General features: G+C 40.8%; 2 protein-coding genes across 2 annotated transcripts in view; one reads left to right on the top strand and one right to left on the bottom strand.

The window, feature by feature from the left end:
- Nucleotides 1-25,183, bottom strand: part of LOC138918380 (mitochondrial ornithine transporter 1-like) — a 132,316-nt gene that overhangs the window by 15,654 nt on the left and 91,479 nt on the right. The window lies entirely within an intron of this gene.
- LOC138918367 (uncharacterized) overlaps nucleotides 1-25,183 on the top strand; it is a 201,741-nt gene that overhangs the window by 95,103 nt on the left and 81,455 nt on the right. The window contains exons 31-37 of the mRNA XM_070239620.1: nucleotides 47-100; nucleotides 6,179-6,226; nucleotides 7,110-7,163; nucleotides 13,242-13,289; nucleotides 14,173-14,226; nucleotides 20,288-20,335; nucleotides 21,219-21,272. Coding sequence (XP_070095721.1) covers nucleotides 47-100; nucleotides 6,179-6,226; nucleotides 7,110-7,163; nucleotides 13,242-13,289; nucleotides 14,173-14,226; nucleotides 20,288-20,335; nucleotides 21,219-21,272 — 360 coding nt within the window. The remainder of the gene's footprint in view (nucleotides 1-46; nucleotides 101-6,178; nucleotides 6,227-7,109; nucleotides 7,164-13,241; nucleotides 13,290-14,172; nucleotides 14,227-20,287; nucleotides 20,336-21,218; nucleotides 21,273-25,183) is intronic.

Raw genomic sequence — 25,183 nt, 5'->3', positions numbered from 1 at the left:
TATGAAGTCACTAGGAGTCTGATCATATATGCTTTTAATTCTTTAGAAATGACCCCGATGAACTGACAGAAGTAGTCTGTGATGGAACCACCAACAAAAGGTGACGTATATACTCAGAGAGAGAGAGAGAGAGAATGAGTGAAATGCAGACGCGGCATTATCCATGGGAATGCGGAGTATTCTGGACAATGATTCTAAGATCTTTTCTAAAATTTCGGATCCACTGAGCTAAGTCATGTTTATCATATTCTTAGATGTTAGTCATGTTTATCATATTCTTAGATTCACAGAATCCTTGTTCAAATAAGTGGGTCACATCACTGTCCCATGTAGGAAATCTCAAATGACAGGTTGTTGCATTTCTTGGTGTTTACGTTAACATAGAACAACTCTCCAGGCTCCGTGATGATTTGTTATGAGGACCAAATAAGTGTTAAACACTTAGGACGATGTCTGGCACGTAATAAATACCATTTAAGTGCTTATTAGATGGAACAAAAATTTTCCGTGTACTTAGTCATGTCATCTGAACACAGCGATAATTTTCATTTTTCCTGTCCAGTCCTTATACCTCTCACTTCTTTTTCTGACGTCATTGAGCAGTGTTGGAAGGCATATGGCTCTTGGGAGGAAATAAAAGGAGGTCAGGACTGGAGAACAGGATTGAGGGGAGAGAGGTGCTCCACAAGGATGAGGGCTGGCAGGGCCAGATTTTGAAGGGCATTGTAGGCTCTGCTGAATGGTTTTGGCTCAATCCTAGTAGCACTGGCAAGGCAATGAGGGGTCATGCTTGAGGCTCTGCAAACAATACAAACTCCAATCGTGAACCGTAGACGTACCAACTGTAGCTTTCTAGAGAGGTAGGCTTTTCTAGAGATGCACTCCTAGACTGTGCATTCCCAGGTATGTGGACATCTTTAGGGGTGATGTCTGGGATGAGGAGAGGGTATGTTGTCTCTGCCGCTATATGGGCTTTTAAGGGCTGGAGAGTCTGTGCAGCTCGATGTTCCCTCTCCCACGTGAATGCTGAGAAGAGTGAGAGCTGACCACAAAACAGGGAGCCGACTCCAGACAGAGTTTGGAGAGACACAGTGAAGATAGCCCTTTGAGTCTTTAGTCAGGAGGTTGACAGAGCAAATCAAGACATAGACTCAATAAGGGGCATTGTTCTAAATGCACTTTCAAGTTTCCTTGGGAGAATAGGTTGAAAGTAGGATGAGTTGAGACAGAAAATTTTTGGTTTTGCAACGTCAGCTTTTTTGTACTATCTCCTTTTTTCCCCAATCTCATTTTCACCAGAACAAGCACCAGGAGAGCTATTTTTGAAACACTTTTTCCATTGTAAGAATTCGAAACTTATGCAGATTTCTAAATTGTGGTAAATGCATGTAACCTAAAATAGATCATCTTCAGCATTTTTAAGTGTGCCATTCTGTAGCGTTAGGTACCTTCATATTGTTGTGCAGCCAACCTGCAGAACTCTTCTCGTCTTGCAAAACTGAAACTCTGTACACATTAAACTACTCTCCCCGTTGCCCCTTTCCCAAGCTCTTGGCAACCACCATTCTACCTTCTGTCTCTGTGAGTTTGACTACTCTAGGTATGTCATGTCAGTGGAATCATGCAAAATTTGTCTTCTTGTGACTAGTTATTTCATTTAGCACAATGCCCTCAAAGTCAATCCATGTTGCAGCGTGTGTCCGAATTTCATTTCTTTTTAAGACTGAACAATATTCCAACACATACAGAAATTTCTCGCAAATGGTTCCAAAAGCTCCAGTATACCCTTTACTTACTTTTCCAATTGTTAACATTTTGTCACATTTCCTTTGTTACTCCCATCATATGGATATGTAGGTATATAGACATAAATCTATCTATCTATCTATCTATCTATAGATATATAGAAAGAGAGAGAGAGAAAGAAAATACGTTTAGATATAGATATACACATAGAAAGAGCTCTCTCTCTCAATATACCTGTATCTAGACCTGATTTTAATGTGAGTTGAGGCAGAAGATGTTTGATAGACACACACGTGACACACACCTTCCTACACACTTAGGCTCTATTCCTGAATCATTAGAGAGAAAATGCAGACCACATACCCTTTACTCCTGAATATTTCAGTTTTATTTTTCTACCTTCAGGGACACCTAACCACAGCACAGTGATCAAAATCAGAAAATTTTCACTTCCGTAACCATAATACGATTACCAGAATTGGAAAATGAAAGCCATAATAGAATATTATCTGATTTATGGTTTACATTGCGACTCACTGTTGGTGTCATACATTCTATGGGTTTGGATAAAAGTAGAATGACATGAATCTGTCATTAGAGTTTCATAACGATGGAGTATTTTCACTGCCCTAAAAATCCTTTGTGCTCCGCCTATTCATCCTTCTCCCCGCCAACTCCTGGCAACCACCGATCTCTTCCTGTCGCCCCAATTTTGCCACGTCCAGAATGTCATATAGTTGGCCTCATACAGTATGCAACCTTTTCAGATTGGCTTCTTTCACAAAGTAACATGCATGTAAGGTTTCTTTTCACAGCTTGATAGCTCGATGCTTTTTAGCGCTGAATAATATGCCGTTGACTAGATGTACCACGGTTTGTTTATCCGTTCATCTGGTGCAGGACATCTTGGTTGCTTCCGCTTTTTGGCGATTACGAGTAAAGCTGCTATCAACATTTGTGTGCAGGTTTTCATCTGCGTGTAAGTTTTGAACTCCTTTGGGTAAATACTAAGGAGCGTATGTTAAGCTGGATCGTACGTTAAGGGTTATGCTTGGTTTTGTAAGAAACCCCTAAACTGCCTTCCAGAGTGGCTGTTCCGTTTTGCCTTGCCACCCATACTGAATGAGTGTCTCCAATGCTCCACATGCTTGTCAGCAATTGCTGTTGTTAGTGTTCCATATTTTGACTATTCTAACAGGTGTGTAGTGGTATCTCATTGTTGTTCAATTTGCATTTCCCTGGAGCCATATGATGTGGAGCATCGTCTCATACTCTTAGTTGCCATTTTTATGTCTTCTTTGGCCAGATGTCTGTTAAGTTGTTTGCCCCATTTTTTAATCTGGTTGTGTGTGTTCTTGTTGTTTAGTTTTAAGATTTCTTTGCGTATTTGTATATTTGTTATTCCTTTATCAACTGTGCCTTTTGCAAATATTTTCTCCCAGTCTGTGGCTTGTGATTTTATCCTCTTGACATTGTGTCTTGTGGAGCAGCAGTTTAAAATGTTAATGAAATCCAGCTTATCAGTTATTCCTTTCATGATCTTGATTTTGCTGTCACATCTAGAAAGTCATGTTTCTAAAGAGGTCATCTCGGTTTTCTTCCGTGTTACTGTCTTCTAGGAATTCTAGAGTTTTGCTTTTGACATGTGGGTCTATAATGCATTTTGATTTCCGTTTTGTAAAGGTGTAAAGGGCCATGTGCACGTTCACTGTCTCGCACGTGGATGTCCAGTTCTTCCAGCACCATTCGTTGATAAGACTGTCTTTGCTCCATTGTATGGTCTGTGCTCCTTTGTCAAAGAACGGTGGAGTATGTTAACGGGCATCTATTTCTAGGCTCTCTGTTCTGCTCCTTTGGTCCATTTGTCTGTTCTTTCACCAGTACCACACTGTCTTGATTGCTGTAGCTTTATAGTGAATTTTGACATTGGCTCATGTCAGTCCTTCAACTTTTTTCTTCTTTGATATTATGTTGACTTTTAAAAAGCTGTTGCAGTTGCGATACGGTCAGAGAAAATCTATATGATATTGCTCCCGTGCACGTTTTTAATGCTTTGTTTATGTCCAAATATGTTGTCTGTTTTCATAAATGTCACTTGTGTGCTCTCAAACAAGATGTGTTCTGTTTGCTCTAGAGAGAGATCGTGTCAGTCTGTTCTTATTTTCTTTGCTCTTTTTGGAAGCTTTTAGAATTTTCTCTTCATTTCCATGGATCCTTTACAGATAATTTTTTACTTCCTTCTTTAACTTTGTGAAATTTATCTTCATTAGTTTTTGAATATTACCTCTTCTCTGTTTTCTTTTTTTTTCATCTTAGTTGTCTTGGATTTCATTTATTTCAGATGTTAGATGTCTTTTTTTACCCACCATATCACACTGCTGTTCTTTTAAATATTCTCTCACTTTATTGTTTTATTCTGTTTCCTGGGAGAGTTTCTCAATGTCATTTTCCATGTCTAAATAATTTGCTGTTCTCATGTATCCACACTGCTATTTATCCCATGACTTAAGTCTTTAACAATCGTCCTTTTACACCTATTTCCTCATGAGGTTTTCCTTATGCTTTCTCATTGTCACTTCGTGCTACTAACATCTTCCCTTGTATCTTTAAGTGTATTTGTCATGCTTATGTTCCAGTATGTTCCAGTAGTTCTACTTCAAATGGTCTATGTTGCTCACTTTGTTGTATTTCTTTTTCAGTCGTTGTACTCCTCAGGTATGTAATTGTTTTGACTTGTGAGCTTTCATTCCTTGTGGCTGTTGGCTACTCTGTCTGGCATCTTGTATTAGAGAAGGGCTAACGTTTTGCTTGGGACCATCTCAGTCTGTGGCTGTTATCTCAGAATAATTATTAATAGTGTGTCCTTTTCACTCTCAGAAGTGTCCTCTCTTGGGTGCTGTATTATATAGTCACCTTTGTTGAGACCTAGGACCTAAGGTGTGTTTTTCTAAGTAAGTTTAATATGAGGGCAGGTGATGGCCCCAGGCGCAGACAGTCTCAGAAACCGTGAAACACTGTGACTACTCAACTCCTGTGGTCAGGATCTGTCACCTTTGAGCTCTTGGGGAAAGCGGCATTTGAGGAGGCATTTGAGGTTGTCACCTGGGGCTTGGGAGACGGAGGAGGTGGAGGAGTGAAGGATCAAGGATTGTTCAGCCCTTCCCTGCTTTCATCAGCTAACCTAATGCTACTCTAATTTTATCCTAGCTACATCTGGGTGGTTGCTACTTGTTTCTGCTGAGAAAGGAAAGTGATCGCTTCCAAGCAACTCAGGGGAGAGGCAAGAACGGTCCTTAAAATTTTCCCTCACACTGAGCCCCTCAAGGCTGCCACCCACTGCCCCTAACCCCAGGCTACCCACCAATTAAGAGACAGCCTTCAGGCCTCTGTCATTTCCCAGGGTTGTCACTCTTGTTATTTCTGGGAATGCATAGTTCCTTAGACTTCTGAAGTTTTGGGAGGAGGATGCAACATGCCGTACCATTTGGCGTCTTGATAGGAACCCATGATTTCTCTGGAAATTATCAGGGTGTGTTACTTTGATGAGAACCTTTAAGTGTATTTGAACTTTAAGATATACGTACTAATGTATATTGTTGCCAGATACAGAGTTAATGAAATTTGAAAGAATTTGGTGAAGAGTGCAGGCTGTCCAAAAATCAATAATATTTGTGCAATGCTGAATATTAGCATGATACTGTGAAGGTGACAGACTCAAAGTGCATTTTGCAAGTGTCTTATTTTGTAGATGAAGAAAAAGATAAATAGAGAAAAGATTACCCAAGCCAGTTTTGAGGTGAAAAGTCTTGATTTTGGATAATATAACCAGATAACGTTTTCTGAGAGGACTGTAGAGATAAAGAAAAAGAAAAAGAATCATTGTAAACGCATGGTCTTCACGCAGGTCAGAAAATCTTTTAATCATCATTTGGTCATCGTTGACCTTCCTACTTGTTTCTTTCCTACCAGATAACAACCAGGGACTAGGCCCTGACACTGTGTGTTCATTGTTCTTGTGTATTCTCTTTCTATCTATATCTCTGTGTTAGCTCTTACTTGGATGCACCTCCCCATCCCGACACACTCAGATCCCTCTCACGTTTCCCAAATTGATTCCAGAGTGCATGAAGGAGAAACAAAATGGTGAAGAAGGAAGGAGGTGTAATCATGAATGCTATGTCTCCCTTGTTCCCTTCATTCTCTTTCCAGTGGATACACACAGGGACACACAGACACGCACACACGCACATACAGAACCCGGAAACTGTGTCAGAGGTTCCAGTGCTGGACCCTGAAACGGATGCTTTTGTTTCTGTCGTGTTTCCTCGTGACTTTACTTTTTGTGTGCTGCAATTCTGTTGGGAAAAAGAACCTGATTATCTTCCAAAATGTCTGACTCTATTTTTTGTACATGGTTTTTACTCTATGGCAGGGTTATGGATTCTTCCCGAATGTCGTCTGGCAACAGTGACAAGATGGGGTGAGTTGACATGAGTGATCTGAGTGGTGAAAGGTATGGGGGGCATCGATGGCAACAACAGGTTTCCATAAGAGACTATAAGCTTCTGTAGGTAACTTTCTTTCCTGTTGGGCCTAGGTGGCCAAAGGAAGGAGGAGTCAGAAGAGGGAGACTTCTTACTCACGGTTTGTTTGTGAGCCTTAGAAAGTAGTAGCCAAAGCTTTGAGGAAACTCTCAGAATGCCTGTGTGTAAGACTCTGCTAGAGTGGGCCAGGAGAGGAGAGAATCCTATTTGGAGCAAGGAGACGGTAGCAGTGGAGAGGGAGCAGTGGAGCTCTCAGCAGAAGAGAATGGAGCTAAACAGACCTCGGCTCCTTTCGTCAGCCTCCAGAGCTCTGCCACCATCTAAAGCTGGTGTCCCGAATGCCAAGCCACCGTCATACTGGAGGGAGCCCGTGCCTCAGACCTGCAGTCATCTGAACCCTGTATGAGGAACAGAAAAGACATACATGATACATGAAGGGTCAGGATGTGGTGGAGGGTGTTGAGGATCAGGAAATTAGGAGGAGCTGGGGAAATGTGTACCTACAACCTGGAGTTGAATTTTGAGCTAAATTCAACCTCGATGCAATTACACGTGAGAGTAAGGTTCAGTAGTGAAGAATTGTATTTCAATATCTTCATTCATTAGGCTTTTTGACCGGCCGAAGATCTTCGTTACAACTATAGAAAGCCCTATTTCTAGGGAAGATTAAAATACTAGTTTCCAAATAACTAACATCCACATAAGTTTTTAGGGTTCAACCAGTTTACCACTTGAAGACTACTTGTAACTAATTGCAAACAAGAGTGTAACTCTATGAAGTCACTAGGAGTCTGATCATATATGCTTTTAATTCTTTAGAAATGACCCCGATGAACTGACAGAAGTAGTCTGTGATGGAACCACCAACAAAAGGTGACGTATATACTCAGAGAGAGAGAGAGAGAGAATGAGTGAAATGCAGACGCGGCATTATCCATGGGAATGCGGAGTATTCTGGACAATGATTCTAAGATCTTTTCTAAAATTTCGGATCCACTGAGCTAAGTCATGTTTATCATATTCTTAGATGTTAGTCATGTTTATCATATTCTTAGATTCACAGAATCCTTGTTCAAATAAGTGGGTCACATCACTGTCCCATGTAGGAAATCTCAAATGACAGGTTGTTGCATTTCTTGGTGTTTACGTTAACATAGAACAACTCTCCAGGCTCCGTGATGATTTGTTATGAGGACCAAATAAGTGTTAAACACTTAGGACGATGTCTGGCACGTAATAAATACCATTTAAGTGCTTATTAGATGGAACAAAAATTTTCCGTGTACTTAGTCATGTCATCTGAACACAGCGATAATTTTCATTTTTCCTGTCCAGTCCTTATACCTCTCACTTCTTTTTCTGACGTCATTGAGCAGTGTTGGAAGGCATATGGCTCTTGGGAGGAAATAAAAGGAGGTCAGGACTGGAGAACAGGATTGAGGGGAGAGAGGTGCTCCACAAGGATGAGGGCTGGCAGGGCCAGATTTTGAAGGGCATTGTAGGCTCTGCTGAATGGTTTTGGCTCAATCCTAGTAGCACTGGCAAGGCAATGAGGGGTCATGCTTGAGGCTCTGCAAACAATACAAACTCCAATCGTGAACCGTAGACGTACCAACTGTAGCTTTCTAGAGAGGTAGGCTTTTCTAGAGATGCACTCCTAGACTGTGCATTCCCAGGTATGTGGACATCTTTAGGGGTGATGTCTGGGATGAGGAGAGGGTATGTTGTCTCTGCCGCTATATGGGCTTTTAAGGGCTGGAGAGTCTGTGCAGCTCGATGTTCCCTCTCCCACGTGAATGCTGAGAAGAGTGAGAGCTGACCACAAAACAGGGAGCCGACTCCAGACAGAGTTTGGAGAGACACAGTGAAGATAGCCCTTTGAGTCTTTAGTCAGGAGGTTGACAGAGCAAATCAAGACATAGACTCAATAAGGGGCATTGTTCTAAATGCACTTTCAAGTTTCCTTGGGAGAATAGGTTGAAAGTAGGATGAGTTGAGACAGAAAATTTTTGGTTTTGCAACGTCAGCTTTTTTGTACTATCTCCTTTTTTCCCCAATCTCATTTTCACCAGAACAAGCACCAGGAGAGCTATTTTTGAAACACTTTTTCCATTGTAAGAATTCGAAACTTATGCAGATTTCTAAATTGTGGTAAATGCATGTAACCTAAAATTGATCATCTTCAGCATTTTTAAGTGTGCCATTCTGTAGCGTTAGGTACCTTCATATTGTTGTGCAGCCAACCTGCAGAACTCTTCTCGTCTTGCAAAACTGAAACTCTGTACACATTAAACTACTCTCCCCGTTGCCCCTTTCCCAAGCTCTTGGCAACCACCATTCTACCTTCTGTCTCTGTGAGTTTGACTACTCTAGGTATGTCATGTCAGTGGAATCATGCAAAATTTGTCTTCTTGTGACTAGTTATTTCATTTAGCACAATGCCCTCAAAGTCAATCCATGTTGCAGCGTGTGTCCGAATTTCATTTCTTTTTAAGACTGAACAATATTCCAACACATACAGAAATTTCTCGCAAATGGTTCCAAAAGCTCCAGTATACCCTTTACTTACTTTTCCAATTGTTAACATTTTGTCACATTTCCTTTGTTACTCCCATCATATGGATATGTAGGTATATAGACATAAATCTATCTATCTATCTATCTATCTATAGATATATAGAAAGAGAGAGAGAGAAAGAAAATACGTTTAGATATAGATATACACATAGAAAGAGCTCTCTCTCTCAATATACCTGTATCTAGACCTGATTTTAATGTGAGTTGAGGCAGAAGATGTTTGATAGACACACACGTGACACACACCTTCCTACACACTTAGGCTCTATTCCTGAATCATTAGAGAGAAAATGCAGACCACATACCCTTTACTCCTGAATATTTCAGTTTTATTTTTCTACCTTCAGGGACACCTAACCACAGCACAGTGATCAAAATCAGAAAATTTTCACTTCCGTAACCATAATACGATTACCAGAATTGGAAAATGAAAGCCATAATAGAATATTATCTGATTTATGGTTTACATTGCGACTCACTCTTGGTGTCATACATTCTATGGGTTTGGATAAAAGTAGAATGACATGAATCCGTCATTAGAGTTTCATAACGATGGAGTATTTTCACTGCCCTAAAAATCCTTTGTGCTCCGCCTATTCATCCTTCTCCCCGCCAACTCCTGGCAACCACCGATCTCTTCCTGTCGCCCCAATTTTGCCACGTCCAGAATGTCATATAGTTGGCCTCATACAGTATGCAACCTTTTCAGATTGGCTTCTTTCACAAAGTAACATGCATGTAAGGTTTCTTTTCACAGCTTGATAGCTCGATGCTTTTTAGCGCTGAATAATATGCCGTTGACTAGATGTACCACGGTTTGTTTATCCGTTCATCTGGTGCAGGACATCTTGGTTGCTTCCGCTTTTTGGCGATTACGAGTAAAGCTGCTATCAACATTTGTGTGCAGGTTTTCATCTGCGTGTAAGTTTTGAACTCCTTTGGGTAAATACTAAGGAGCGTATTTTAAGCTGGATCGTACGTTAAGGGTTATGCTTGGTTTTGTAAGAAACCCCTAAACTGCCTTCCAGAGTGGCTGTTCCGTTTTGCCTTGCCACCCATACTGAATGAGTGTCTCCAATGCTCCACATGCTTGTCAGCAATTGCTGTTGTTAGTGTTCCATATTTTGACTATTCTAACAGGTGTGTAGTGGTATCTCATTGTTGTTCAATTTGCATTTCCCTGGAGCCATATGATGTGGAGCATCGTCTCATACTCTTAGTTGCCATTTTTATGTCTTCTTTGGCCAGATGTCTGTTAAGTTGTTTGCCCCATTTTTTAATCTGGTTGTGTGTGTTCTTGTTGTTTAGTTTTAAGATTTCTTTGCGTATTTGTATATTTGTTATTCCTTTATCAACTGTGCCTTTTGCAAATATTTTCTCCCAGTCTGTGGCTTGTGATTTTATCCTCTTGACATTGTGTCTTGTGGAGCAGCAGTTTAAAATGTTAATGAAATCCAGCTTATCAGTTATTCCTTTCATGATCTTGATTTTGCTGTCACATCTAGAAAGTCATGTTTCTAAAGAGGTCATCTCGGTTTTCTTCCGTGTTACTGTCTTCTAGGAATTCTAGAGTTTTGCTTTTGACATGTGGGTCTATAATGCATTTTGATTTCCGTTTTGTAAAGGTGTAAAGGGCCATGTGCACGTTCACTGTCTCGCACGTGGATGTCCAGTTCTTCCAGCACCATTCGTTGATAAGACTGTCTTTGCTCCATTGTATGGTCTGTGCTCCTTTGTCAAAGAACGGTGGAGTATGTTAACGGGCATCTATTTCTAGGCTCTCTGTTCTGCTCCTTTGGTCCATTTGTCTGTTCTTTCACCAGTACCACACTGTCTTGATTGCTGTAGCTTTATAGTGAATTTTGACATTGGCTCATGTCAGTCCTTCAACTTTTTTCTTCTTTGATATTATGTTGACTTTTAAAAAGCTGTTGCAGTTGCGATACGGTCAGAGAAAATCTATATGATATTGCTCCCGTGCACGTTTTTAATGCTTTGTTTATGTCCAAATATGTTGTCTGTTTTCATAAATGTCACTTGTGTGCTCTCAAACAAGATGTGTTCTGTTTGCTCTAGAGAGAGATCGTGTCAGTCTGTTCTTATTTTCTTTGCTCTTTTTGGAAGCTTTTAGAATTTTCTCTTCATTTCCATGGATCCTTTACAGATAATTTTTTACTTCCTTCTTTAACTTTGTGAAATTTATCTTCATTAGTTTTTGAATATTACCTCTTCTCTGTTTTCTTTTTTTTCCATCTTAGTTGTCTTGGATTTCATTTATTTCAGATGTTAGATGTCTTTTTTTACCCACCATATCACACTGCTGTTCTTTTAAATATTCTCTCACTTTATTGTTTTATTCTGTTTCCTGGGAGAGTTTCTCAATGTCATTTTCCATGTCTAAATAATTTGCTGTTCTCATGTATCCACACTGCTATTTATCCCATGACTTAAGTCTTTAACAATCGTCCTTTTACACCTATTTCCTCATGAGGTTTTCCTTATGCTTTCTCATTGTCACTTCGTGCTACTAACATCTTCCCTTGTATCTTTAAGTGTATTTGTCATGCTTATGTTCCAGTATGTTCCAGTAGTTCTACTTCAAATGGTCTATGTTGCTCACTTTGTTGTATTTCTTTTTCAGTCGTTGTACTCCTCAGGTATGTAATTGTTTTGACTTGTGAGCTTTCATTCCTTGTGGCTGTTGGCTACTCTGTCTGGCATCTTGTATTAGAGAAGGGCTAACGTTTTGCTTGGGACCATCTCAGTCTGTGGCTGTTATCTCAGAATAATTATTAATAGTGTGTCCTTTTCACTCTCAGAAGTGTCCTCTCTTGGGTGCTGTATTATATAGTCACCTTTGTTGAGACCTAGGACCTAAGGTGTGTTTTTCTAAGTAAGTTTAATATGAGGGCAGGTGATGGCCCCAGGCGCAGACAGTCTCAGAAACCGTGAAACACTGTGACCACTCAACTCCTGTGGTCAGGATCTGTCACCTTTGAGCTCTTGGGGAAAGCGGCATTTGAGGAGGCATTTGAGGTTGTCACCTGGGGCTTGGGAGACGGAGGAGGTGGAGGAGTGAAGGATCAAGGATTGTTCAGCCCTTCCCTGCTTTCATCAGCTAACCTAATGCTACTCTAATTTTATCCTAGCTACATCTGGGTGGTTGCTACTTGTTTCTGCTGAGAAAGGAAAGTGATCGCTTCCAAGCAACTCAGGGGAGAGGCAAGAACGGTCCTTAAAATTTTCCCTCACACTGAGCCCCTCAAGGCTGCCACCCACTGCCCCTAACCCCAGGCTACCCACCAATTAAGAGACAGCCTTCAGGCCTCTGTCATTTCCCAGGGTTGTCACTCTTGTTATTTCTGGGAATGCATAGTTCCTTAGACTTCTGAAGTTTTGGGAGGAGGATGCAACATGCCGTACCATTTGGCGTCTTGATAGGAACCCATGATTTCTCTGGAAATTATCAGGGTGTGTTACTTTGATGAGAACCTTTAAGTGTATTTGAACTTTAAGATATACGTACTAATGTATATTGTTGCCAGATACAGAGTTAATGAAATTTGAAAGAATTTGGTGAAGAGTGCAGGCTGTCCAAAAATCAATAATATTTGTGCAATGCTGAATATTAGCATGATACTGTGAAGGTGACAGACTCAAAGTGCATTTTGCAAGTGTCTTATTTTGTAGATGAAGAAAAAGATAAATAGAGAAAAGATTACCCAAGCCAGTTTTGAGGTGAAAAGTCTTGATTTTGGATAATATAACCAGATAACGTTTTCTGAGAGGACTGTAGAGATAAAGAAAAAGAAAAAGAATCATTGTAAACGCATGGTCTTCACGCAGGTCAGAAAATCTTTTAATCATCATTTGGTCATCGTTGACCTTCCTACTTGTTTCTTTCCTACCAGATAACAACCAGGGACTAGGCCCTGACACTGTGTGTTCATTGTTCTTGTGTATTCTCTTTCTATCTATATCTCTGTGTTAGCTCTTACTTGGATGCACCTCCCCATCCCGACACACTCAGATCCCTCTCACGTTTCCCAAATTGATTCCAGAGTGCATGAAGGAGAAACAAAATGGTGAAGAAGGAAGGAGGTGTAATCATGAATGCTATGTCTCCCTTGTTCCCTTCATTCTCTTTCCAGTGGATACACACAGGGACACACAGACACGCACACACGCACATACAGAACCCGGAAACTGTGTCAGAGGTTCCAGTGCTGGACCCTGAAACGGATGCTTTTGTTTCTGTCGTGTTTCCTCGTGACTTTACTTTTTGTGTGCTGCAATTCTGTTGGGAAAAAGAACCTGATTATCTTCCAAAATGTCTGACTCTATTTTTTGTACATGGTTTTTACTCTATGGCAGGGTTATGGATTCTTCCCGAATGTCGTCTGGCAACAGTGACAAGATGGGGTGAGTTGACATGAGTGATCTGAGTGGTGAAAGGTATGGGGGGCATCGATGGCAACAACAGGTTTCCATAAGAGACTATAAGCTTCTGTAGGTAACTTTCTTTCCTGTTGGGCCTAGGTGGCCAAAGGAAGGAGGAGTCAGAAGAGGGAGACTTCTTACTCACGGTTTGTTTGTGAGCCTTAGAAAGTAGTAGCCAAAGCTTTGAGGAAACTCTCAGAATGCCTGTGTGTAAGACTCTGCTAGAGTGGGCCAGGAGAGGAGAGAATCCTATTTGGAGCAAGGAGACGGTAGCAGTGGAGAGGGAGCAGTGGAGCTCTCAGCAGAAGAGAATGGAGCTAAACAGACCTCGGCTCCTTTCGTCAGCCTCCAGAGCTCTGCCACCATCTAAAGCTGGTGTCCCGAATGCCAAGCCACCGTCATACTGGAGGGAGCCCGTGCCTCAGACCTGCAGTCATCTGAACCCTGTATGAGGAACAGAAAAGACATACATGATACATGAAGGGTCAGGATGTGGTGGAGGGTGTTGAGGATCAGGAAATTAGGAGGAGCTGGGGAAATGTGTACCTACAACCTGGAGTTGAATTTTGAGCTAAATTCAACCTCGATGCAATTACACGTGAGAGTAAGGTTCAGTAGTGAAGAATTGTATTTCAATATCTTCATTCATTAGGCTTTTTGACCGGCCGAAGATCTTCGTTACAACTATAGAAAGCCCTATTTCTAGGGAAGATTAAAATACTAGTTTCCAAATAACTAACATCCACATAAGTTTTTAGGGTTCAACCAGTTTACCACTTGAAGACTACTTGTAACTAATTGCAAACAAGAGTGTAACTCTATGAAGTCACTAGGAGTCTGATCATATATGCTTTTAATTCTTTAGAAATGACCCCGATGAACTGACAGAAGTAATCTGTGATGGAACCACCAACAAAAGGTGACGTATATACTCAGAGAGAGAGAGAGAGAGAGAGAGAGAATGAGTGAAATGCAGACGCGGCATTATCCATGGGAATGCGGAGTATTCTGGACAATGATTCTAAGATCTTTTCTAAAATTTCGGATCCACTGAGCTAAGTCATGTTTATCATATTCTTAGATTCACAGAATCCTTCTTCAAATAAGTTGGTCACATCACTGTCCCATGTAGGAAATCTCAAATGACAGGTTGTTGCATTTCTTGGTGTTTACGTTAACATAGAACAACTCTCCAGGCTCCGTGATGATTTGTTATGAGGACCAAATATGTGTTAAACACTTAGGACGATGTCTGGCACGTAATAAATACCATTTAAGTGCTTATTAGATGGAACAAAAATTTTCCGGGTACTTAGTCATGTCATCTGAACACAGCGATAATTTTCATTTTTCCTGTCCAGTCCTTATACCTCTCACTTCTTTTTCTGACGTCATTGAGCAGTGTTGGAAGGCATATGGCTCTTGGGAGGAAATAAAAGGAGGTCAGGACTGGAGAACAGGATTGAGGGGAGAGAGGTGCGCCACAAGGATGAGGGCTGGCAGGGCCAGGTTTTGAAGGGCATTGTAGGCTCTGCTGAATGGTTTTGGCTCAATCCTAGTAGCACTGGCAAGGCAATGAGGGGTCATGCTTGAGGCTCTACAAACAATACAAACTCCAATCGTGAACCGTAGACCTACCAAATGTAGCTTTCTAGAGAGGTAGGCTCTTCTAGAGATGCACTCCTAGACTGTGCATTCCCAGGTATGTGGACATCTTTAGGGGTGATGTCTGGGATGAGGAGAGGGTATGTTGTCTCTGCCGCTATATGGGCTTTTAAGGGCTGGAGAGTCTGTGCAGCTCGATGTTCCCTCTCCCACGTGAATGCTGAGAAGAGTGAGAGCTGACCACAAAACAGGGAGCCGACTCCAGACAGAGTGTGGAGAGACCCAGTGAAGATAGCCCTTTGAGTCTTTAGTCAGGAGGTTGACAGAGCAAATCAAGACATAGACTCAATAAGGGGCATTGTTCTAAATGCACTTTCAAGTTTCCTTGGGAGAATAGGTTGAATGTAGGATGAGTTGAGACAGAAAATTTTTGGTTTTGCAACGTCAGCTTTTTTGTACTATCTCCTTTTTTCCCCAATCTCATTTTCACCAGAACAAGCACCAGGAGAGCTATTTTTGAAACACTTTTTCCATTGTAAGAATTCGAAACTTACGCAGATTTCTAAATTGTGGTAAATGCATGTAACCTAAAATAGATCATCTTCAGCATTTTTAAGTGTGCCATTCTGTAGCGTTAGGTACCTTCATATTGTTGTGCAGCCAACCTGCAGAACTCTTCTCGTCTTGCAAAACTGAAACTCTGTACACATTAAACTACTCTCCCCGTTGCCCCTTTCCCAAGCTCTTGGCAACCACCATTCTACCTTCTGTCTCTGTGAGTTTGACTACTCTAGGTATGTCATGTCAGTGGAATCATGCAAAATTTGTCTTCTTGTGACTAGTTATTTCATTTAGCACAATGCCCTCAAAGTCAATCCATGTTGCAGCGTGTGTCCGAATTTCATTTCTTTTTAAGACTGAACAATATTCCAACGCATACAGAAATTTCTCGCAAATGGTTCCAAAAGCTCCAGTATACCCTTTACTTACTTTTCCAATTGTTAACATTTTGTCACATTTCCTTTGTTACTCCCATCATATGGGTATGTAGGTATATAGACATAAATCTATCTATCTATTTATCGATCTATAGATATATATAGAAAGAGAGAGAGAGAAAGAAAATACGTTTAGATATAGATATACACATAGAAAGAGCTCTCTCTCTCAATATACCTGTATCTAGACCTGATTTTATTGTGAGTTGAGGCAGAAGATGTTTGATAGACACACACGTGACACACACCTTCCTACACACTTAGGCTCTATTCCTGAATCATTAGAGAGAAAATGCAGACCACATACCCTTTACTCCTGAATATTTCAGTTTTATTTTTCTACCTTCAGGGACACCTAACCACAGCACAGTGATCAAAATCAGAAAATTTTCACTTCCGTAACCATAATACGATTACCAGAATTGGAAAATGAAAGCCATAATAGAATATTATCTGATTTATGGTTTACATTGCGACTCACTCTTGGTGTCATACATTCTATGGGTTTGGATAAAAGTAGAATGACATGAATCTGTCATTAGAGTTTCATAACGATGGAGTATTTTCACTGCCCTAAAAATCCTTTGTGCTCCGCCTATTCATCCTTCTCCCCGCCAACTCCTGGCAACCACCGATCTCTTCCTGTCGCCCCAATTTTGCCACGTCCAGAATGTCATATAGTTGGCCTCATACAGTATGCAACCTTTTCAGATTGGCTTCTTTCACAAAGTAACATGCATGTAAGGTTTCTTTTCACAGCTTGATAGCTCGTTGCTTTTTAGCGCTGAATAATATGCCGTTGACTAGATGTACCACGGTTTGTTTATCCGTTCATCTGGTGCAGGACATCTTGGTTGCTTCCGCTTTTTGGCGATTACGAGTAAAGCTGCTATCAACATTTGTGTGCAGGTTTTCATCTGCGTGTAAGTTTTGAACTCCTTTGGGTAAATACCAAGGAGCGTATGTTAAGCTGGATCGTACGTTAAGGGTTATGCTTGGTTTTGTAAGAAACCCCTAAACTGCCTTCCAGAGTGGCTGTTCCGTTTTGCCTTGCCACCCATACTGAATGAGTGTCTCCATTGCTCCACATGCTTGTCAGCAATTGCTGTTGTTAGTGTTCCATAGTTTTGACTATTCTAACAGGTGTGTAGTGGTATCTCATTGTTGTTCAATTTGCATTTCCCTGGAGCCATATGATGTGGAGCATTGTCTCGTACTCTTAGTTGCCATTTTTATGTCTTCTTTGGCCAGATGTCTGTTAAGTTGTTTGCCCCATTTTTTAATCTGGTTGTGCGTGTTCTTGTTGTTTAGTTTTAAGATTTCTTTGCGTATCTGTATATTTGTTATTCCTTTATCAACTGTGCCTTTTGCAAATATTTTCTCCCAGTCTGTGGCTTGTGATTTTATCCTCTTGACATTGTGTCTTGTGGAGCAGCAGTTTAAAATGTTAATGAAGTCCAGCTTATCGGTTATTCCTTTCATGATCTTGATTTTGCTGTCACATCTAGAAAGTCATGTTTCTAAAGAGGTCATCTCGGTTTTCTTCCGTGTTATTGTCTTCTAGGAATTCTAGAGTTTTGCTTTTGACATGTGGGTCTATAATGCATTTTGATTTCCGTTTTGTAAAGGTGTAAAGGTCCATGTGCACGTTCATTGTCTCGCACGTGGATGTCCAGTTCTTCCAGCACCATTCGTTGATAAGACTGTCTTTGCTCCATTGTATGGTCTGTGCTCCTTTGTCAAAGAACGGTGGAGTATGTTAACGGGCATCTATTTCTAGGCTCTCTGTTCTGCTCCTTTGGTCCATTTGTCTGTTCTTTCACCAGTACCACACTGTCTTGATTGCTGTAGCTTTATAGTGAATTTTGACATTGGCTCATGTCAGTCCTTCAACTTTTTTCTTCTTTGGTATTATGTTGACTTTTAAAAAGCTATTGCAGTTGCGATACGGTCAGAGAAAATCTATATGATATTGCTCCCGTGCACATTATTAATGCTTTGTTTATGTCCAAATATGTTGTCTGTTTTCATAAATGTCACTTGTGTGCTCTCAAACAAGATGTGTTCTGTTTGCTCTGGAGAGAGATCGTGTCAGTCTGTTCTTATTTTCTTTGCTCTTTTTGGAAGCTTTTAGAATTTTCTCTTCATTTCCATGGATCCTTTACAGATAATTTTTTACTTCCTTCTTTAACTTTGTGAAATTTATCTTCATTAGTTTTTGAATATTTCGTCTTCTCTGTTTTCTTTTTTTTTCATCTTAGATGTCTTGGATTTCATTTATTTCAGATGTTAGATGTCTTTTTTTACCCACCATATCACACTGCTGTTCTTTCAAATATTCTCTCACTTTATTGTTTTATTCTGTTTCCTGGGAGAGTTTCTCAATGTCATTTTCCATGTCTAAATAATTTGCTGTTCTCATGTATCCACACTGCTATTTATCCCATGACTTAAGTCTTTAACAATCGTCCTTTTACACCTATTTCCTCATGAGGTTTTCCTTATGCTTTCTCATTGTCACTTCGTGCTACTAACATCTTCCCTTGTATCTTTAAGTGTATTTGTCATGCTCATGTTCCAGTATGTTCCAGTAGTTCTACTTCAAATGGTCTATGTTGCTCACTTTGTTGTATTTCTTTTTCAGTCGTTGTACTCCTCAGGTATGTAATTGTTTTGACTTGTGAGCTTTCATTCCTTGTGGCTGTTGGCTACTCTGTCTGGCATCTTGTATTAGAGAAGGGCTAACGTTTTGCTTGGGACCATCTCAGTCTGTGGCTGTTATCTCAGAATAATTATTAATAGTGTGTCCTTTTCACTCTCAGAAGTGTCCTCTCTTGGGTGCTGTATTATATAGTCACCTTTGTTGAGACCTAGGACCTAAGGTGTGTTTTTCTAAGTAAGTTTAATATGAGGGGAGGTGATGGCCCCAGGCGCAGACAGTCTCAGAAACCGTGAAACACTGTGACCACTCAACTCCTGTGGTCAGGATCTGTCACCTTTGAGCTCTTGGGGAAAGCGGCATTTGAGGAGGCATTTGAGGTTGTCACCTGGGGCTTGGGAGACGGAGGAGGTGGAGGAGTGAAGGATCAAGGATTGTTCAGCCCTTCCCTGCTTTCATCAGCTAACCTAATGCTACTCTAATTTTATCCTAGCTACATCTGGGTGGTTGCTACTTGTTTCTGCTGAGAAAGGAAAGTGATCGCTTCCAAGCAACTCAGGGGAGAGGCAAGAACGGTCCTTAAAATTTTCCCTCACACTGAGCCCCTCAAGGCTGCCACCCACTGCCCCTAACCCCAGGCTACCCACCAATTAAGAGACAGCCTTCAGGCCTCTGTCATTTCCCAGGGTTGTCACTCTTGTTATTTCTGGGAATGCATAGTTCCTTAGACTTCTGAAGTTTTGGGAGGAGGATGCAACATGCCGTACCATTTGGCGTCTTGATAGGAACCCATGATTTCTCTGGAAATTATCAGGGTGTGTTACTTTGATGAGAACCTTTAAGTGTATTTGAACTTTAAGATATACGTACTAATGTATATTGTTGCCAGATACAGAGTTAATGAAATTTGAAAGAATTTGGTGAAGAGTGCAGGCTGTCCAAAAATCAATAATATTTGTGCAATGCTGAATATTAGCATGATACTGTGAAGGTGACAGACTCAAAGTGCATTTTGCAAGTGTCTTATTTTGTAGATGAAGAAAAAGATAAATAGAGAAAAGATTACCCAAGCCAGTTTTGAGGTGACAAGTCTTGATTTTGGATAATATAACCAGATAACGTTTTCTGAGAGGACTGTAGAGAAAAAGAAAAAGAAAAAGAATCATTGTAAACGCATGGTCTTCACGCAGGTCAGAAAATCTTTTAATCATCATTTGGTCATCGTTGACCTTCCTACTTGTTTCTTTCCTACCAGATAACAACCAGGGACTAGGCCCTGACACTGTGTGTTCATTGTTCTTGTGTATTCTCTTTCTATCTATATCTCTGTGTTAGCTCTTACTTGGATGCACCTCCCCATCCCGACACACTCAGATCCCTCTCACGTTTCCCAAATTGATTCCAGAGTGCATGAAGGAGAAACAAAATGGTGAAGAAGGAAGGAGGTGTAATCATGAATGCTATGTCTCCCTTGTTCCCTTCATTCTCTTTCCAGTGGATACACACAGGGACACACAGACACGCACACACGCACATACAGAACCCGGAAACTGTGTCAGAGGTTCCAGTGCTGGACCCTGAAACGGATGCTTTTGTTTCTGTCGTGTTTCCTCGTGACTTTACTTTTTGTGTGCTGCAATTCTGTTGGGAAAAAGAACCTGATTATCTTCCAAAATGTCTGACTCTATTTTTTGTACATGGTTTTTACTCTATGGCAGGGTTATGGATTCTTCCCGAATGTCGTCTGGCAACAGTGACAAGATGGGGTGAGTTGACATGAGTGATCTGAGTGGTGAAAGGTATGGGGGGCATCGATGGCAACAACAGGTTTCCATAAGAGACTATAAGCTTCTGTAGGTAACTTTCTTTCCTGTTGGGCCTAGGTGGCCAAAGGAAGGAGGAGTCAGAAGAGGGAGACTTCTTACTCACGGTTTGTTTGTGAGCCTTAGAAAGTAGTAGCCAAAGCTTTGAGGAAACTCTCAGAATGCCTGTGTGTAAGACTCTGCTAGAGTGGGCCAGGAGAGGAGAGAATCCTATTTGGAGCAAGGAGACGGTAGCAGTGGAGAGGGAGCAGTGGAGCTCTCAGCAGAAGAGAATGGAGCTAAACAGACCTCGGCTCCTTTCGTCAGCCTCCAGAGCTCTGCCACCATCTAAAGCTGGTGTCCCGAATGCCAAGCCACCGTCATACTGGAGGGAGCCCGTGCCTCAGACCTGCAGTCATCTGAACCCTGTATGAGGAACAGAAAAGACATACATGATACATGAAGGGTCAGGATGTGGTGGAGGGTGTTGAGGATCAGGAAATTAGGAGGAGCTGGGGAAATGTGTACCTACAACCTGGAGTTGAATTTTGAGCTAAATTCAACCTCGATGCAATTACACGTGAGAGTAAGGTTCAGTAGTGAAGAATTGTATTTCAATATCTTCATTCATTAGGCTTTTTGACCGGCCGAAGATCTTCGTTACAACTATAGAAAGCCCTATTTCTAGGGAAGATTAAAATACTAGTTTCCAAATAACTAACATCCACATAAGTTTTTAGGGTTCAACCAGTTTACCACTTGAAGACTACTTGTAACTAATTGCAAACAAGAGTGTAACTCTATGAAGTCACTAGGAGTCTGATCATATATGCTTTTAATTCTTTAGAAATGACCCCGATGAACTGACAGAAGTAATCTGTGATGGAACCACCAACAAAAGGTGACGTATATACTCAGAGAGAGAGAGAGAGAGAGAGAGAGAATGAGTGAAATGCAGACGCGGCATTATCCATGGGAATGCGGAGTATTCTGGACAATGATTCTAAGATCTTTTCTAAAATTTCGGATCCACTGAGCTAAGTCATGTTTATCATATTCTTAGATTCACAGAATCCTTGTTCAAATAAGTGGGTCACATCACTGTCCCATGTAGGAAATCTCAAATGACAGGTTGTTGCATTTCTTGGTGTTTACGTTAACATAGAACAACTCTCCAGGCTCCGTGATGATTTGTTATGAGGACCAAATAAGTGTTAAACACTTAGGACGATGTCTGGCACGTAATAAATACCATTTAAGTGCTTATTAGATGGAACAAAAATTTTCCGTGTACTTAGTCATGTCATCTGAACACAGCGATAATTTTCATTTTTCCTGTCCAGTCCTTATACCTCTCACTTCTTTTTCTGACGTCATTGAGCAGTGTTGGAAGGCATATGGCTCTTGGGAGGAAATAAAAGGAGGTCAGGACTGGAGAACAGGATTGAGGGGAGAGAGGTGCGCCACAAGGATGAGGGCTGGCAGGGCCAGGTTTTGAAGGGCATTGTAGGCTCTGCTGAATGGTTTTGGCTCAATCCTAGTAGCACTGGCAAGGCAATGAGGGGTCATGCTTGAGGCTCTACAAACAATACAAACTCCAATCGTGAACCGTAGACCTACCAAATGTAGCTTTCTAGAGAGGTAGGCTCTTCTAGAGATGCACTCCTAGACTGTGCATTCCCAGGTATGTGGACATCTTTAGGGGTGATGTCTGGGATGAGGAGAGGGTATGTTGTCTCTGCCGCTATATGGGCTTTTAAGGGCTGGAGAGTCTGTGCAGCTCGATGTTCCCTCTCCCACGTGAATGCTGAGAAGAGTGAGAGCTGACCACAAAACAGGGAGCCGACTCCAGACAGAGTGTGGAGAGACCCAGTGAAGATAGCCCTTTGAGTCTTTAGTCAGGAGGTTGACAGAGCAAATCAAGACATAGACTCAATAAGGGGCATTGTTCTAAATGCACTTTCAAGTTTCCTTGGGAGAATAGGTTGAATGTAGGATGAGTTGAGACAGAAAATTTTTGGTTTTGCAACGTCAGCTTTTTTGTACTATCTCCTTTTTTCCCCAATCTCATTTTCACCAGAACAAGCACCAGGAGAGCTATTTTTGAAACACTTTTTCCATTGTAAGAATTTGAAACTTACGCAGATTTCTAAATTGTGGTAAATGCATGTAACCTAAAATAGATCATCTTCAGCATTTTTAAGTGTGCCATTCTGTAGCGTTAGGTACCTTCATATTGTTGTGCAGCCAACCTGCAGAACTCTTCTCGTCTTGCAAAACTGAAACTCTGTACACATTAAACTACTCTCCCCGTTGCCCCTTTCCCAAGCTCTTGGCAACCACCATTCTACCTTCTGTCTCTGTGAGTTTGACTACTCTAGGTATGTCATGTCAGTGGAATCATGCAAAATTTGTCTTCTTGTGACTAGTTATTTCATTTAGCACAATGCCCTCAAAGTCAATCCATGTTGCAGCATGTGTCCGAATTTCATTTCTTTTTAAGACTGAACAATATTCCAACACATACAGAAATTTCTCGCAAATGGTTCCAAAAGCTCCAGTATACCCTTTACTTACTTTTCCAATTGTTAACATTTTGTCACATTTCCTTTGTTACTCCCATCATATGGATATGTAGGTATATAGACATAAATCTATCTATCTATCTATTTATCGATCTATAGATATATATAGAAAGAGAGAGAGAGAAAGAAAATACGTTTAGATATAGATATACACATAGAAAGAGCTCTCTCTCTCAATATACCTGTATCTAGATCTGATTTTTATGTGAGTTGAGGCAGAAGATGTTTGATAGACACACACGTGACACACACCTTCCTACACACTTAGGCTCTATTCCTGAATCATTAGAGAGAAAATGCAGACCACATACCCTTTACTCCTGAATATTTCAGTTTTATTTTTCTACCTTCAGGGACACCTAACCACAGCACAGTGATCAAAATCAGAAAATTTTCACTTCTGTAACCATAATACGATTACCAGAATTGGAAAATGAAAGCCATAATAGAATATTATCTGATTTATGGTTTACATTGCGACTCACTCTTGGTGTCATACATTCTATGGGTTTGGATAAAAGTAGAATGACATGAATCTGTCATTAGAGTTTCATAACGATGGAGTATTTTCACTGCCCTAAAAATCCTTTGTGCTCCGCCTATTCATCCTTCTCCCCGCCAACTCCTGGCAACCACCGATCTCTTCCTGTCGCCCCAATTTTGCCACGTCCAGAATGTCATATAGTTGGCCTCATACAGTATGCAACCTTTTCAGATTGGCTTCTTTCACAAAGTAACATGCATGTAAGGTTTCTTTTCACAGCTTGATAGCTCGTTGCTTTTTAGCGCTGAATAATATGCCGTTGACTAGATGTACCACGGTTTGTTTATCCGTTCATCTGGTGCAGGACATCTTGGTTGCTTCCGCTTTTTGGCGATTACGAGTAAAGCTGCTATCAACATTTGTGTGCAGGTTTTCATCTGCGTGTAAGTTTTGAACTCCTTTGGGTAAATACCAAGGAGCGTATGTTAAGCTGGATCGTACGTTAAGGGTTATGCTTGGTTTTGTAAGAAACCCCTAAACTGCCTTCCAGAGTGGCTGTTCCGTTTTGCCTTGCCACCCATACTGAATGAGTGTCTCCATTGCTCCACATGCTTGTCAGCAATTGCTGTTGTTAGTGTTCCATAGTTTTGACTATTCTAACAGGTGTGTAGTGGTATCTCATTGTTGTTCAATTTGCATTTCCCTGGAGCCATATGATGTGGAGCATCGTCTCGTACTCTTAGTTGCCATTTTTATGTCTTCTTTGGCCAGATGTCTGTTAAGTTGTTTGCCCCATTTTTTAATCTGGTTGTGCGTGTTCTTGTTGTTTAGTTTTAAGATTTCTTTGCGTATCTGTATATTTGTTATTCCTTTATCAACTGTGCCTTTTGCAAATATTTTCTCCCAGTCTGTGGCTTGTGATTTTATCCTCTTGACATTGTGTCTTGTGGAGCAGCAGTTTAAAATGTTAATGAAGTCCAGCTTATCGGTTATTCCTTTCATGATCTTGATTTTGCTGTCACATCTAGAAAGTCATGTTTCTAAAGAGGTCATCTCGGTTTTCTTCCGTGTTATTGTCTTCTAGGAATTCTAGAGTTTTGCTTTTGACATGTGGGTCTATAATGCATTTTGATTTCCGTTTTGTAAAGGTGTAAAGGTCCATGTGCACGTTCATTGTCTCGCACGTGGATGTCCAGTTCTTCCAGCACCATTCGTTGATAAGACTGTCTTTGCTCCATTGTATGGTCTGTGCTCCTTTGTCAAAGAACGGTGGAGTATGTTAACGGGCATCTATTTCTAGGCTCTCTGTTCTGCTCCTTTGGTCCATTTGTCTGTTCTTTCACCAGTACCACACTGTCTTGATTGCTGTAGCTTTATAGTGAATTTTGACATTGGCTCATGTCAGTCCTTCAACTTTTTTCTTCTTTGGTATTATGTTGACTTTTAAAAAGCTATTGCAGTTGCGATACGGTCAGAGAAAATCTATATGATATTGCTCCCGTGCACGTTATTAATGCTTTGTTTATGTCCAAATATGTTGTCTGTTTTCATAAATGTCACTTGTGTGCTCTCAAACAAGATGTGTTCTGTTTGCTCTGGAGAGAGATCGTGTCAGTCTGTTCTTATTTTCTTTGCTCTTTTTGGAAGCTTTTAGAATTTTCTCTTCATTTCCATGGATCCTTTACAGATAATTTTTTACTTCCTTCTTTAACTTTGTGAAATTTATCTTCATTAGTTTTTGAA

This window comes from Equus caballus, chromosome 17 (genome assembly GCF_041296265.1).
Source record: "Equus caballus isolate H_3958 breed thoroughbred chromosome 17, TB-T2T, whole genome shotgun sequence".
Lineage (NCBI taxonomy): Eukaryota > Metazoa > Chordata > Mammalia > Perissodactyla > Equidae > Equus > Equus caballus.
The sequence above is the reverse complement of the archived record's forward strand: the minus strand, read 5'-3'. Positions and strand labels throughout refer to the sequence as shown.